This window comes from Elephantulus edwardii, unplaced genomic scaffold (assembly GCF_000299155.1).
Source record: "Elephantulus edwardii isolate Elephantulus edwardi_28Jun2011 unplaced genomic scaffold, EleEdw1.0 scaffold00028, whole genome shotgun sequence".
In the NCBI taxonomy this organism is placed as follows: Eukaryota; Metazoa; Chordata; class Mammalia; order Macroscelidea; family Macroscelididae; genus Elephantulus; species Elephantulus edwardii.
In genome coordinates, this window is record NW_006399778.1 from 3,089,269 (window position 1) to 3,104,569 (window position 15,301).

At 40.0% G+C, this 15,301-nt stretch overlaps 1 protein-coding gene across 1 annotated transcript in view; it reads right to left on the minus strand.

Annotated features, from left to right (window-relative positions):
- Positions 1-6,840: 6,840 nt before the first annotated feature.
- Positions 6,841-15,301, minus strand: part of LIN28A (lin-28 homolog A (C. elegans)) — a 17,739-nt gene continuing 9,278 nt past the window's right edge. Inside the window, exons 3-4 of the mRNA XM_006883487.1 lie at positions 8,869-9,053; positions 6,841-7,057 (exon numbers count right to left, since the gene is read on the minus strand). Coding sequence (XP_006883549.1) covers positions 6,841-7,057; positions 8,869-9,053 — 402 coding nt within the window. The remainder of the gene's footprint in view (positions 7,058-8,868; positions 9,054-15,301) is intronic.

The following is a 15,301-nucleotide window of genomic DNA, read 5'->3' on the forward strand; positions in this document are numbered from 1 at the left end:
TAAATAATCTGACACAACCAGTTTTTTGCTCAAAGCCTGGAAACTTCCACCTAAACATTCTAAGAACGTTTGATGTTAAATGCTGTCCAGCCGACTACAACACACAGTGCCGTCCTCACAAACTTTGCCACACACAAGCCCATTATTGCAGTCATTGTGTCAACTCTTTTTATTATGGTATGGGTCTTCCTCTCTCTTTTCTGACCCTCTGCATTTTCCAGCATGTTGTCTTTTCCCAAGGGTTGGATCCTCTTGAAAACACACCCAAAGCATGTGAGATGAAGAGTCACCATCCTTGTCTCCAAAGAGCATCTTGGTTGCTCTTCCGCTAAGACTAATTTGTTTATTCTTCTGGCAGTCTATGTATGGGTTATTCAATACTCTCCACTAACACAATTCAAGGCATTAATTTTCCTTTGGTATTTCTTACTCCTTGTCTAACTTTAACATGTGGGAAGCAACTGAAAAACCATGGCTTGAAGACAGAATATCACAATTTAAAATAATCTTTCTATTTGAATGCAAGTCATAAAAAGAGATAGTAAAGTCCAAACCATTGCTTTTCTTTCTGATAAGGGATTACTTTGTTGTTATTTTTAAACCATGTCAATCTGAGTATATCTTTATTAATTCTCTAAGATAAAAAATCCTACACAAGAGAGCTCTGTTGGTCTAGTGGCAAGACGCTGCACTGCAATCCCAGAGGTACGAGGTTCAAATCCACCAGATGCTCTGCTGGAGAAGGAGGGGGCAATCTCCTCCTGTACCAGTCAGATCTGATTTGATGGTACACGTAAATATAGTACAATAATAATAAAAAAAAATCCTACACAACAGATAAATACTGAAGAATAAAATTGATATAGGGTTGTTGCTGTTGTTGTTGAGTGTCATTCATCTTGTTACCACTCATAGTGACCACACATATACAGGAGAATGAAACAATATCTGTTCCTTCTTTTTCATCATCATAATTTTTACAACCACTGTGCCAATCCATCTCATTGAGGGTCTGCTTCCTTTTCTCTGATTGCTTACACAATGTTCTTCTCTAGGAAATCATTCCCCCTAATAACATGTCCAAAGTGTCTAAGAGCTTTTATGGTCTTGTGTCTTAGGAGCATTCTGTCTACCTGTACATTTTCCAAGACAAACCTGTTCATTCATATGGCAATCTATTATATATGGAATATTCTTTGCAAACATCATAGTATAAAGGCATTAATTTTTCTTCAGTCCTATTTATTCATGATTCAGTTTTTCTTGTGCATATGAGTCCATTGAAATGACCATGGCTTAGGTTAGGTAGTGCACTTTATTCCTCAAAGTTATCTTTGCTTCTTAACTCTGTGAATTTCTCTTTTGTAGCAGATTTGCTCAATGCACTATGTCATTTGACTATATCCATGAATTTGCATTGTGAATCCAAGCGAAGTGAAGTGCTTGACAATTTAAGTATTTTCTCCATTTATGATGATGGTACATTTGTGAGAATTTATATTTTATGTTGAAGTGTAATCCATACTAAAACTTACATCAGGTGCAATTTATTCCTCAAAGTAATTGGATTTCTTGAATGCTGCTGCCATTGGTTTTATTAAATTTTGTGATTTTTAACAAAAGTTTACAAAAAGGTTGGGTTTTCATAAATTCATTGTTGCACATCTCCCCTTTTCTTCCCTCTCCCCCAGTCCACTTTGCAATGCACCTCTTGTTCCAGATTATTATAATACGTATTATACCTAGTCATACGTTCCTTTCAGACAGTTCTTCTCCTCATCTGTCCCAATGCACTGTTCACTATTCATTCTTTTCCTATTACCTACCTAATCCCTATGTCAATCTTATTTTTTAACAGCAGTGTTATGCAGCATTTGTCCTTTTGTGATTGAGATTTCTCACTCAGCATGTCTTCCAGGCTCACCCACATTATGTAATGTTTTATGAGTTCATTGTTTTTCTTCGTAATATTCCATTGTGTAAATGTACCAGTTTTCCTAGCCATTCATTTGTTGGTGGGCACTTACTTGGGTTACTTCCATCTCTTTGCTATTGTGAACACAGCAATAAACACGGGTATGAATACATCTGTTTGAGTCAAGGCTCTTGTTTTTTTAGGACATTTTTTTCAGTAGTGGAATTGCTGTGTCAAATGGTATTTCTAGTTCTAGCTCGAAAAAATAAAAATTATTGTTACACATTTTCTTTCCCCCTCCTCCAGCTTTCCCCCAATACACTCCTTGTTCAGATTGTTGTCATACATATAATGTCTAATCATATATTTCTGTTGGACAGTTCTTCCCCTCATCTGGTCTAACGCAGTATTCACTATCATTCTCTACCCAAACTGTCAGTCCTATATTACATCAGCAGTGTTATGCAATACTTGCCCTTTTGTGACTGAAATATTTCACTCAGCACAATATCCTCCAGGCTCCTGCATGTTGTGTAAGTTTTACAAATTCATTGTTTTTCAATGCTGTGTAATAGTCAATTGTGTGAATGTACCATAGTTTTTCTTTCCAATCATTTGTTGATGGGCACTTGCTTCTTTCTCTTTGCTATTACCCAATAAACATGGGTTTACATACATCTATTTTGAGTGTGGCTCTGGTCTTTTGTTTTGGGGATTTTTTTTTTGTTTTTTGGCTCTAGTCTCTTTAGGGTATATTTTCTGTAGTGAAATTGCTGGGCCAAATGGTACTTCCAATTTTTTGAGACAGCTTGAGACCACCTTCCATAGTGTTTGTACTATTTTACATTCCTACCAGCAGTGAATAAGAGTTCCAATCTCTCCTAACCCTGCCAGCATTTATTTGTTACTTCCAACTTTTTGAGAAATCTTCAGACAGCCTTCCATAGTTGTCAAACCATTTTACATTCCTACTAGCAGTGAATAAGAGTTACAATCTCTACAACCCCACTCGCATTTGTTGTTTCCTGCCTTGTTGAACTCTGCTATTGTTGCTGGAGTGAGATGTCTTATAGCTGTTTTGATTTGCATCTCTAATAGCTAGAGATTTTATGTACTTGTTTGCCATCTAAATTTCATATCTTGTGCCCCTTTTGAAATTAGGTTACTTTTTTCTTGTTGAGGTGCTGGAGTATTGCATACATTTTAGATAAGTCCCAAATTGATGGTACACACACACACAAATAATAAAAATTTTAGATGAGTCATGATAAAGGATTGCTTGAAGGACATTATCAAAACCCTGTTGATGTTATGTGCCGTCAAGTCGTTTGCCACTCATAGCGACCCTATGCACAACAGCCCTAAATCCTGCTCTATCCTGCGCCAACCGCACTGCCTCTGACACACCCATCCCGATTACCCCAGTCACCGAATCAATCCATCTCATAGAGGGTGCCATTAAGTCAGAACCAATTCATATCATAGCTGATACACCAAGGGGTTTTGAGGCTATAAATTTCAGATTGCTCACCTCTTGTGGAGAAGCCTTTGGGTTGGCAGAACTCCTTACTCAAAGTCACCAGACCTCATCCCTAGAGATGAGTAATTTACCTATGTATTGTAAATGTTTTCATCCTTGGTGCTTTCTTTGCAACTTGGTGGCTAACGTGTTTGGCCTAGGAGGTTTACTGTAACCTAGTACTTTGCTGTTATGAGTATCCTGTGTCAGTTTTGGCTTTTCTACAATTAACGAAGGGCTAGATGTGCTTGCATGGTTGTCAGAAACTTCTCATCCTGGCTCTGGTAATGTTGCCATAATTTGAGAATTTAATTTAAACCATTTCCTTCTATTTTTTTTAAATATGCAGTAATTGATAATCTCCAATCAAAAGCTTTTCCTTAAAAAAAAAAATCCTTCCTTTAGGGGAGCTAAAGATTAAGATATACAATGTATCAGCAGGCTAGTAACTTTAGGCTCAAATCCTGTGTCCATAGTCCACCAGTTAGTGTTGCCTTCCGACTTTAGTGTCCCCAGTTCCACATCTTATTTTCCTCTTGGGATAGGGTACAGGGAGTTATTTGTAAAGGATGTTGAAGAGTATTGAACAGTATTAGGGTCTCAAGCCCTAAACCAGGGCCCCATCTTTTCTTCCCAGCTAGTGGCACACCATTCTTATGCATGCCAAACCCCTAATCCCCTCTTGAATGTGGCAGCTTCCAAGGAAAGGAGGCTTTGATTGGGGGGGGGGGTAGGGAGGTGGAGAATGCACTGTAATGAGGTTCTAAGAGGACTGAACTTTCAAGATTCAGCACTAACAGTGGTTGAACAGAAAACTCTTCTGTTCAATGGCTCTTCTAAGATCCAATCAATCTGAGGTGGGAATTCTTTGGGAGAAGATGACCTTAAATAACTGACCAGGAGACAAAGGCTCAGTACCAATAAGTCTTTATTCATTGTTATTTTCCCAGGGAAAAGAGAAGGGAAGGCAAAAGGATCAGCATGTGTTATACAAAGATAGCAGGGAAAGGAAGTACCTAACACAACAAAACCATTAAACAAATCACCCAGTGATGGGGGACACCAAAGCCCAGTGGGGCTCGAGAGCTCCGAGCTTCCTGTAGTTCAGTTGAGGAGTGAGGTGAAGGGATCAGGGAAAGAATAAACAGATAGACACTTTCCTACCCTCCCTCCCTCCCCATAAATTCAAGATTTCACACAAAGCTTTGGTTTCTAGCAGTAAACATGGAGTTACATTCGTCCGTCTCCTATTAAAACAATCGTGTGGCCGCTTTGACATAAGTTTCTTACACCTGCATAAAAGTTCCTGAGTGACTTGGAAATACATTCGTCTTCCCTGTCTTGGTCTCCCCACTTTCTCTGTGGAAGTCCCCATTGTTTCTCTATACACAATGACTGGAGATTAAGTAGCTTTGATACATTCAAATACTATTAAGTTTTGGCATAATTCACATCAAGGCCTGGTTATGACTACAAAGGTTGGAAAAAATAGGGATGAGCATCTTCAGGTCTTGAAACAAAATGATTAAGAGTTTAGAAATAATACCCAAAGTAAATGTATATATGAATGGGTTTGGAGGTAAGCTGGGGAGGAAATAGGGAAAGGGGAACACAAAAGAGAGGATGTTCAAGGCCCCACTTCAAGAAGGGTCCCCAAGCTTATGTTTCAGTTCTTTTTGCCTGGTGCAGAACCTTCTGCCGAAGATGCTTTGGCTAATTTTCTTTCAATACAAAAGAAGTTTGTAAACAATTAAAAGAAAAATAAAAAAATCCCAAAAGACCAACACATTATATTTACACAAACGAGGCCACCTAGCAATCACCAAATCAGCGACTCATGAAGTTCTACCCAGACAAATACAATAACTAGAGGGGGCAGCATTTGGGGGAGACAAGAACCCAGGACCAGACACACATCACCCAATGCGTTCTATTGCATTTGCCCCGTTTCAACACAGTGAGGTAGGTTTGTAGTGATCTCACAGCATGTAAACGAAATCCCCTTTTATCTGTTAGCTACTATGACACTTCGGCAGCAGGTCAGGATAATGGCTCTGGGCACACAAAGAAGCCCTAGATTAAGAGTCTCTCTGGAAGCCAAGCAGAAAAAGTTCAGAATTTCTTAAAACATGCTACCAACTCAGATTTCCTCACACACAACACACACACATCCCTTTTCCCCCATCCCAGTTGTGCATGGAAGGCCTAGCCAAATCCAGTGAAGGATGGATCTGATGTGTGGAGTGAATCTGGTGCCTCAGGATTAAAGATTTGGAACAGGAATCCTTACATTAATAGATAAACTTTTCTGAACCTTGGCTTCTTCTCTGAGCCTTTCACCTGGCCTAGCTTCTCCTACCTCCTTCATACCACCTTCTTACTCACACAAATTCCCATTCTTCCAGTAGGAGATCATATCATGGGGCAACCCAACCCAGTCACCCATGGCACATTGTCAAGGTGGAGGGGTTTCAAGAGGACACTATGGCAGAAAAGCCAGCTCTCATTGGCAAAAATGAGGTAGTTCAATAGACTATATACTCCAAACAGTTGTTCTTTGAGGTGATAAACAACAACGAAAAGTATTCCTGCTGTGCAGACCTGGAGCTGCTGCCAAATTATCCCTGAGATTGCTCATGTACCTGAGAATACAGTGCAGGAATGAGGGCCTTAGATTAAAATATACAAAAATACAAACCCAGAATATTTATATTAAGAAAAAAAAGTTTAAATGCACAAGATACGTCATTCGCACATAGTTAGTGCAGTTGGCATCCTGGAGAAAGTGGGACCCAAGGTGCAGTTATCCAAGGGAGCAAATAAATTAAACCCTATTGGCCCAGAAGGGGGTGAGAATGAATTTAGGAGCAGCAGGTCTACAGCTGTTCCCAATCACCCCTTTTGCCTGTCATCACAACCCGTTGCCTTGGCACAGTTCCCAGCACCCTGTCCCAAGAGTGGGGTTATGAGAGGACAGAATGTGGAAAGCATCTGCCCTAAAGCTAATAGATTCCCCTCCCACAGAATGGAGTGGCTTTTGGGTTGTGACTATCAGGCTTGTCTCATGCTTAGTCTTTTTCCACGGGAAATGATGTATCCTTCATTAAAAGGCTATCTGGGCCACTTTCAAAAGCCAAAGATTCTGGGAGAGGGTCCTCAGACAAAAGCTGGCACTCGAGGGGGATTTCGCCTGAAAGCCCTCACTTTCATTTGGGTAAAGCACGGTTGGAGTTCCTGTGCCTCACTCCTTCCTCCCACTTAGGAGGGAAGAGGGGGTGATGCTGTGGACCTTGGTCTGAGATACATGACAGTGCCACTGCCCCCTTCTCACCCTGTCCCACTTTCTCCACTCTGCCGATTGATGCTTGCTCCTTAAACTTTCCTGATAGCTCCCACCCACTGTGGCTCAATTCTGGGCCTCTGGGAGCAGGGCAGGGCTGTGAATCTCTTCTTCTTCCTCTCGAAAGTAGGCTGGCTTTCCCTGAGAGCCGGGGGTCTGCTGGGCCTTCAGGGGACATGAAGCTACCATATGGTTGATGCTCTGGCAGAAGTGGCACTTCTTGGGCTGGGGTGGCAGCTTGCATTCCTTGGCATGATGGTCTAGGCCGCCACAATTGTAGCACCTAATAGAAAATAAGAAAATAAGAATGGAGAGAAAGGAGTGAGAACGGGTCACAAGGCATGCCCTGACCTTTGGTCTAGGCTCTGTCATAGTAATGACAGACTGACATAGTAAAATATTTTACTACAATATATATGACTGACATACTAATATGTCAGTCATATCTGTCATAGTAATGTAATATCTTATGTCTTAAAATTGTTCCCAGCTTTAGTTTGCTTGGCTCCACAGTCAACACTCTTGGCACCAGTAGCCAGGAAATTAAAAGACGTATTGTTATAGGAAAGTCTGCTGTTAGGGACCTATCCAAAGTGCTGAAGAGCAGTGGTATCTCTCTGGAGACTAAGGTGCGTCTGATACAGGCCATGGTCTTCGCAATCACCTGTTATGCATCAGAGAGTTGGACAATGACCAGAGAGGATAGAAGGAGAATTGATGCCTTTGAGTTGTGGTGCTGGAGAAGAATATTGAGAGTACCATGGACTGCTAGGAAAACAAACAGATTCACCCTGGAAAGGGTGAAACCGGGCGGCTCCTTGGAGGTAAGGATTCTGAGGCTCTGACTAACATACTTTGGACATGTTGTAAGGAGGGACGGTCCTTGGAGAGGAACATCATGCTTGGGAGGTTGGAGGGACAGCGCAGGAGGGGAAGGCCCTCTATGAGGTGGATTGAGTCAGTGACTGGAGTTATAGGGATGGGAATGTCAGAGACAGTACAACTGGCACAGGACAGAGCAGAGTTTAGGGCTGTTGTACACAGGGTCGCTATGAGTCGCAAGTGACTCAAGGGCACATAACAAGAACAAGAACAAGAACAAGAACAACAACAACAACAACAACAACAACAACGTAATAACTCTGTCATAGTAATGACACACTGCCTGGGATGCAATTATTATGTCAGTTCAGGCTATAAGAGCCCAGATGTCTGAAACCCTCCCTGTGCTTCCAGTTTGTGGGGTTGCCCCAAAAATTCTAAACTCAAGATTGTAACATGCCAGAACCAACAATAAAACCAAATCAAACCCACCACTGTCAAGTTGATTCCAACTCACACCTTCCTTCCATCAGATTTCCAGGGCTGTAAATTCTTTGAGGCTGACATTGCCCATCTTTCTCTGAGAAAAGACTGGTAGTTTATGAACCGCTGCTCTTTTGGTGAACAACTCACATTTATGGACTATGCCACTAGGATTCTTTTCAGAACCTATAATAGTGTGAGTCAATTCCTCAAAATAAATTTGTTAGTTCTGCTTCTCCAGAAGTCTACCTGATGCACCACCTTCCTTCTTTAAGCCCACTTTCCTCCCATAGAGAAGAATACAACTTGATTTTCTTTGCGATCATGTAAAAATCTCTAATTGTCGAGATGATTTCTTCAGAGTCAATTCACAGTACTGAACTGCAAAGAATAAGTCACTGGCTCCAAGTGATAGTGAAAATACAACAGATATATATTACCTTGTTTTATCACTTACTTTTTGTATTTCATACACAGTTCCCTTTAATTTCCCAAGATAAGTAGGATATTAGTGTCACTCTGTCCACTTAACAATTGAGGCTAGAGGTCATAAAGCAAAATTATTTCTCCTAAGAGTTAAGTCTTCTCAAGTGTGTACCCTACATATTGTCCTCCTTGTCTTCCACATATGTGGCCTGCACCCCACCCCAAAACACCCAAATGTTCCGAGAGACACCAGGCTTCATTTTACCTTTGACAATCAGATCCATGAGAATAGTAGTACTGGGAGAGTCCTTCCCATACTCAGTCTCTCCCAGCCGGCTCCCTAAGCTGCCTTGCAAGCCATACCTGTCTCCTTTTGACCTGCGCTTCTGCATGTTCTTTCCTTTTGGCCGTCTTTCACTCCCAATACAGAACACCCCACCAGGTCCTGTGACACGGATCGATTCCAGGCCCTTAGCAGACTTCTTAAAGGTGAACTCCACTGCTTCTCCCTCCTTTAGGCTCCGGAAGCCCTCCATGTGCAGCTTACTCTGGGAAGGGAACCATGATAGCATTTAACATCTACTATCTCAGAGTCAATGGCATATCTTACATTACATCACAAACCATATCTTACATTATCTTATGTGGAGAAAGCGGACTCCATAGTACAGTAATAGAGAATAACCATGATTAGGCAAACAAATTGCAGCTATATATTTTTAATTTCTGAGGAGAAAACTAGGAAAGAAGGACATAAAGAAAGACATAAACATTTATAAGGGAGCTCTGGTGGCCTAGTAGTAAGGAGCTGCACTGCAAGCTGCAATCATGGAAGCATGCAGTTTAAATCCACCAGCTGCTCTGCTGGAGAAAGATGGGCAGTGTCCCCCCATGCAATTCAACTGCTTCTGAAAACCCACTGGAGGGTCAGCTATGGTTTGATAGTCCATAACAACAAATATAAGCATTTATAAGATATCAACAAGCCTTTAACATTTTATATTAAATTACAATATAAAGCATAACATTATTAAGCATTAAACATCATGCTTTCAAATAAAGTGCTTACTTCATTTTTATACTATCAAAAAAGTACCCAGAACACTAGAAATAAAAAGGGGGGAACCCCCCCCCAACAACAAAAACTCCCAAACCTGGCCAAAATTAGGATAAGCATTATGGCATGTCGCTGACAGATTTACAACCAAAGAGTCTCCAGATGAATCCAAAATAAAGGCCATTCTACAAAATAATTAATCTATATACTTCAAGAGTAACTCTGGTGGTGCAGTGATTAGCTAGCTACTTGGCTGTTGGCAGAAAGAGCAGCAGTTCAAATCCACCAGTCAATCCATAGGAGAGTGGCAGTTCTGTTCTGAAGTGACTTTATAGGAATGAGTTTGCCTTCTCTCCCCACCCCAAAAGGCACGTTAGTTATACAAAATGGGTGACCTGGAGGACATTATGCTGAGTGAGATATATTAGTCATGAAGGGACAAATAGTGCATAATGCCACTGTTAAAAAACAGGACTGACGTTGGGGTTGAGGGGAAACTAAAAAGAGAAGGGATAAATACTGTACATGGCATTGAAACAAATGAGGGAGAAAACTGCTTAAACGGAATATTTGAGTAGGCATTATTTATATGACAACTGTCCAGAATAAGAGCTGCATAGTAAAATAGAGTAGGGGGCAGGAATTGTATAACAATGAAAGATCCCCCCTCCCCCCAAAGAGAAATGCAGACCAGAGGGGGAGATGGGCAGAGAGGGAAATGTGCAACAGTGAATGAATGGAAATCCATATTCTCAATAAACTTTCATTAAGATCTCAATTTAAAAAAGTCACTTCAAAAAAGCAAGGTCAGGAAGGAACATGTTTAAAGAGACTAGAACAACAACAAAAGAAATAGAAACTGTAACAAATGCAACGGAAGATTCTGAACCAGAAAAAAAATTTTGAAGGAAAATTCTTTTCACTGTACGGATAAGAAAGTTAGGAATAAAGGTATTTATGACTATCACTCAGTTGTACACAAATATTAAGGAAAAAAACAGTCAAGAGAACAGTATCAGACTGGTAGTAATATAAACAGCAATTACAAGAAAAAGCAGGAAATAATTTAGTATTTTATTAGTGCAAAGTTTCACTACTCATCAGCTGGTTTTCAGAGGCAATAAATAGTACAAGAGGAGATTGTCCATCTTCCACTGAGCAGCTGTGGATTTGAACCATATGCCTTTTGGGCTGTTAGCACGATTTCTTACTGCTAAGCTACTGGAACTAGTAGACCTGTATTAACTTGGTTGAAGGGAAAGGCAATACACCACAAAAATAGAGGGCAAGACAGCGTGACCATGGTTAAGCAAGACACTGGGAAGGGCACAAAAGTAAAAGGAAATAAATATAAAATAAAGGCTGGCAAGAGTTTGTGCTGCAAATATCTTCAGGTATTATAGAACATATAGGGACACACACAGAGCAGAGCAAACTGCCATCAGGTTTCCCAGGCTGTAAACCACAGAGACTGTCCATTGATCTCCTTCAGAGTAGCTGATACATTTGAACTGCTGACCTTTATTACTTAACACACTACACGACCAGAACCAAGTTGTAAAGTTATGCAAATTTATTAGCCTTAACACTTTGAGAAACTGAATCTGTGGACTAAGATCTTAATGTAGAAGGAGACATAGGTCAATTGGCACAAAAGTCCATAAAGACTGTTTTACATTCTACTTTGTAGCAACAGGGATCTAAAAACCCTTGCAAACAGTCATAAAATGTTGGTCTCTTAACATACAGAGTGAAGAAAAGGATCCAAGAAAACAGTTTGTCCAAAGCATGAAAGGACCACAAGAATCACAACCTCATTTGGCTAATAACAACAGAACATCTCAATGATGCCTGGCCACCACTGCTCACCACTCTGATGGCGTATATCTTGCTCAGGTGGGAAGAAAATGTAGGGTAAAAGTAAAAATAACACCAAATCAGACTAACTGGTCTGATGGACTGGTGGAATCCCAAGACTATTGTTATCATTCTTCAAGCTAAACTGAACCCACTCTCCACAATCCCCTTACAGTGTAACAATAGATCTATGAAGAAAGAAACCTATGAGGAACTTGATTCTCAGACCGATAAACCAGAGGAGACCTTTGGCCAAAACAAAATTCAGAAGGCAGGAAGTGGGGCAGGAAAGTTGAGTAAATGGAAAGAGGGAACACTAAACAAAAATGTGCATAAATTGTTGTCTCTGTGCACTGCCTGAACCAACTCATAGCTGACCCTCCAGCAAAGTTTCAAAGGCATGGGAGGAGAGTAGCCATCTCTTTCCATGCAGCACCTGTGGATTCAAACAGCATTGCATGCCTTTGGGATGACAGTGCCTCTCCTTCCCACTAGGCTACCAGAGTGAGTCCCTTAAACTGTTGAATAGGAAACCCAAATCCACAGTAAGATACCATCACATTTCCCTTAGCATGGCTAAGAAAAACAAACAGAAAATAAAAAACTCCAGAAAAATCACAATCAAAATACCCCTGAAATAATCGTTAAGCCAAACCGTTTACCTTAACTAGGTAAAAAAGTCTGCTTTGAGCATTATGGTCTTGAAGTAACTATAGGGGATAAAACTAACAAAAGCAACTTGAAGTTAGACAGGAACTTTGCGAGCTACTAGTTTATTAATGAAAAAGAACTCAGACAAGGAGGGTAAAAATAGTTGCAAAATAGAGAAGAAAAAAAATTAACCTGCACAAATAGAAATTTGAATTGGTGCATGTTTTGCTGTGCGTATTTTCAACAAGAGCAAAAGAAATACAATTTAGCAGAGAAGAGAAAAAAAAGCCAGTCATAGGGAGTGACAAAATCCGAGTTAGAATAAATCTGGTTTCCAGGTTTTAAAATTCAAACAGTTCATTCCATCATGGAAATTACTGAATCAAAAACACGTAGCCTCTTAGACCCTACTCAGAATAGACTTTCTAATTGCTTGATCCCTTGTCGTAGTTATCGCATTAACAGAAATCTATCTTCTCACAGTTGTTAGGTGCCATTGAGTTGGCCCCAAGTCTGTTCTACAGACATTCTCTTCTGTAGAGCAGTCCGAACCACTGATGAGGACCCAGCACCAAGCTCATAAACCATTGCTGTACTTGATCCCATAGTTGTCACTCTATCTCACTGACCCTCTGCTTTTCCAAGCATGATAATCTGCAGGGATTGGTCCCTTCTGACCCGTCTAAAGTATGTGAGATCTAAGTCACCCCGTTCTTGCTTCTTAGGAACTGTACAGGCTGCATATGTTTTTTGGCAGTCTGTGGTATATTCAATGTTCTCACAGTTTAGAAGGCACAAACTCCCTATGTAGGATTTTGGAGAAATGTCCTTTGTCTTCAATGTATATTTCCTGATCTCCTTGTGTCTTAGTTTCTCTTCTTTTTAATCTTCTATTTTATAACAAGAGATTGACTAAACATAAACTCTATGTTAGACTAAGACAATCCATTTTCAAATGGGAGTTGAGCTTTGATTTCTTAAACCACATGTATAAAGGATTTACAGTACATGTTTTGGGGGGACATAATTCAATCTATAACATCTTTTACAATATAACTTCTAAATCACGTGTAAATGTCAATATTTAGTAGTCATCATTGATAATGGAATTCAGGAAGCAAGGCTGATCCCTGTGCACCTAGTTCTGACCCAGCTAGACACAAGGACACTAGGGAACAAGAGTAATTTGCACTAGTATTTTAAACTGGGTGAGTAGAGGGGATGGTATTTTAATCTGGATATCTAGGTGAAGATAACAATGCCTCCTTAACCAGATAGGATCCTCAATAATTTCTTTCTGTTTCAATTTAGATACCATGAAAGGTAAACTTCCTGTGAGGTAAAATGGTTAAATGCCTAAATTTTTAGAAGCTAGACAAATCCTGGCTTATGAAATGCTGGTTCTAACAGGCAATAAAAGGTACCTGGATGGTACAAGCAATTTGTGACCAGTAACTAACAGGCAGGCAGTTCAAGCCTATTCAGATGTCCTGTGATGAATAGGTATGGCTCTCTGCATTTGGAAGCTCACGGTCTTGAAAATGATACATTACAAAGACATGCCAAAGTCAAAGAGTGTTTGGTAAATATTCCCTATAACACTATTTCTATTTCTGTCTGTCTGTCCCTGGCAAAGACAATTTCAAAAGCCCTTTCATGATCCTTTTTTATGCCCCACAGGACCTTTCTGCTGCCCCTATCTTCCCATTGTTAAACCAAGTAATACAATATTAAAGTAGAAAATGAAAACGTTGCAAAAGGGTAAAAGATGCTTTCTTTCCCCTTCTTGCACAATGATCTCCCATAATAAGAGATGAGTCAAGTTTAACTTGTCTCTTAGTAGCTGGAACAGGAGCAGAAGGAGCTACAGAGAACTTCTTGACCCAGCCAGTTCTAGCAGCTTCCATTGGATTGGAATCTGTACTTCAGCAGATAAGCGCTTAAGTGCAAGAGTGTAAGAACCTAGGGGAGCTCTGGTGGCCTAGTGGCAAGAAGCTGCACTGCAATCCCAGAGGAACACGGTTCAAATCCACCAGATGCTCTGCCGGAGAAGGAGGCGCAATATCCTCCTGTACCAGTCAGATCTGATTTGATGGTACACGTAAATATAGTACAATAATAATAAAAAAAAATCCTACACAACAGATAAATACTGAAGAATAAAATTGATATAGGGTTGTTGCTGTTGTTGTTGAGTGTCATTCATCTTGTTACCACTCATAGTGACCACACATATACAGGAGAATGAAACAATATCTGTTCCTTCTTTTTCATCATCATAATTTTTACAACCACTGTGCCAATCCATCTCATTGAGGGTCTGCTTCCTTTTCTCTGATTGCTTACACAATGTTCTTCTCTAGGAAATCATTCCCCCTAATAACATGTCCAAAGTGTCTAAGAGCTTTTATGGTCTTGTGTCTTAGGAGCATTCTGTCTACCTGTACATTTTCCAAGACAAACCTGTTCATTCATATGGCAATCTATTATATATGGAATATTCTTTGCAAACATCATAGTATAAAGGCATTAATTTTTCTTCAGTCCTATTTATTCATGATTCAGTTTTTCTTGTGCATATGAGTCCATTGAAATGACCATGGCTTAGGTTAGGTAGTGCACTTTATTCCTCAAAGTTATCTTTGCTTCTTAACTCTGTGAATTTCTCTTTTGTAGCAGATTTGCTCAATGCACTATGTCATTTGACTATATCCATGAATTTGCATTGTGAATCCAAGCGAAGTGAAGTGCTTGACAATTTAAGTATTTTCTCCATTTATGATGATGGTACATTTGTGAGAATTTATATTTTATGTTGAAGTGTAATCCATACTAAAACTTACATCAGGTGCAATTTATTCCTCAAAGTAATTGGATTTCTTGAATGCTGCTGCCATTGGTTTTATTAAATTTTGTGATTTTTAACAAAAGTTTACAAAAAGGTTGGGTTTTCATAAATTCATTGTTGCACATCTCCCCTTTTCTTCCCTCTCCCCCAGTCCACTTTGCAATGCACCTCTTGTTCCAGATTATTATAATACGTATTATACCTAGTCATACGTTCCTTTCAGACAGTTCTTCTCCTCATCTGTCCCAATGCACTGTTCACTATTCATTCTTTTCCTATTACCTACCTAATCCCTATGTCAATCTTATTTTTTAACAGCAGTGTTATGCAGCATTTGTCCTTTTGTGATTGAGATTTCTCACTCAGCATGTCTTCCAGGCTCA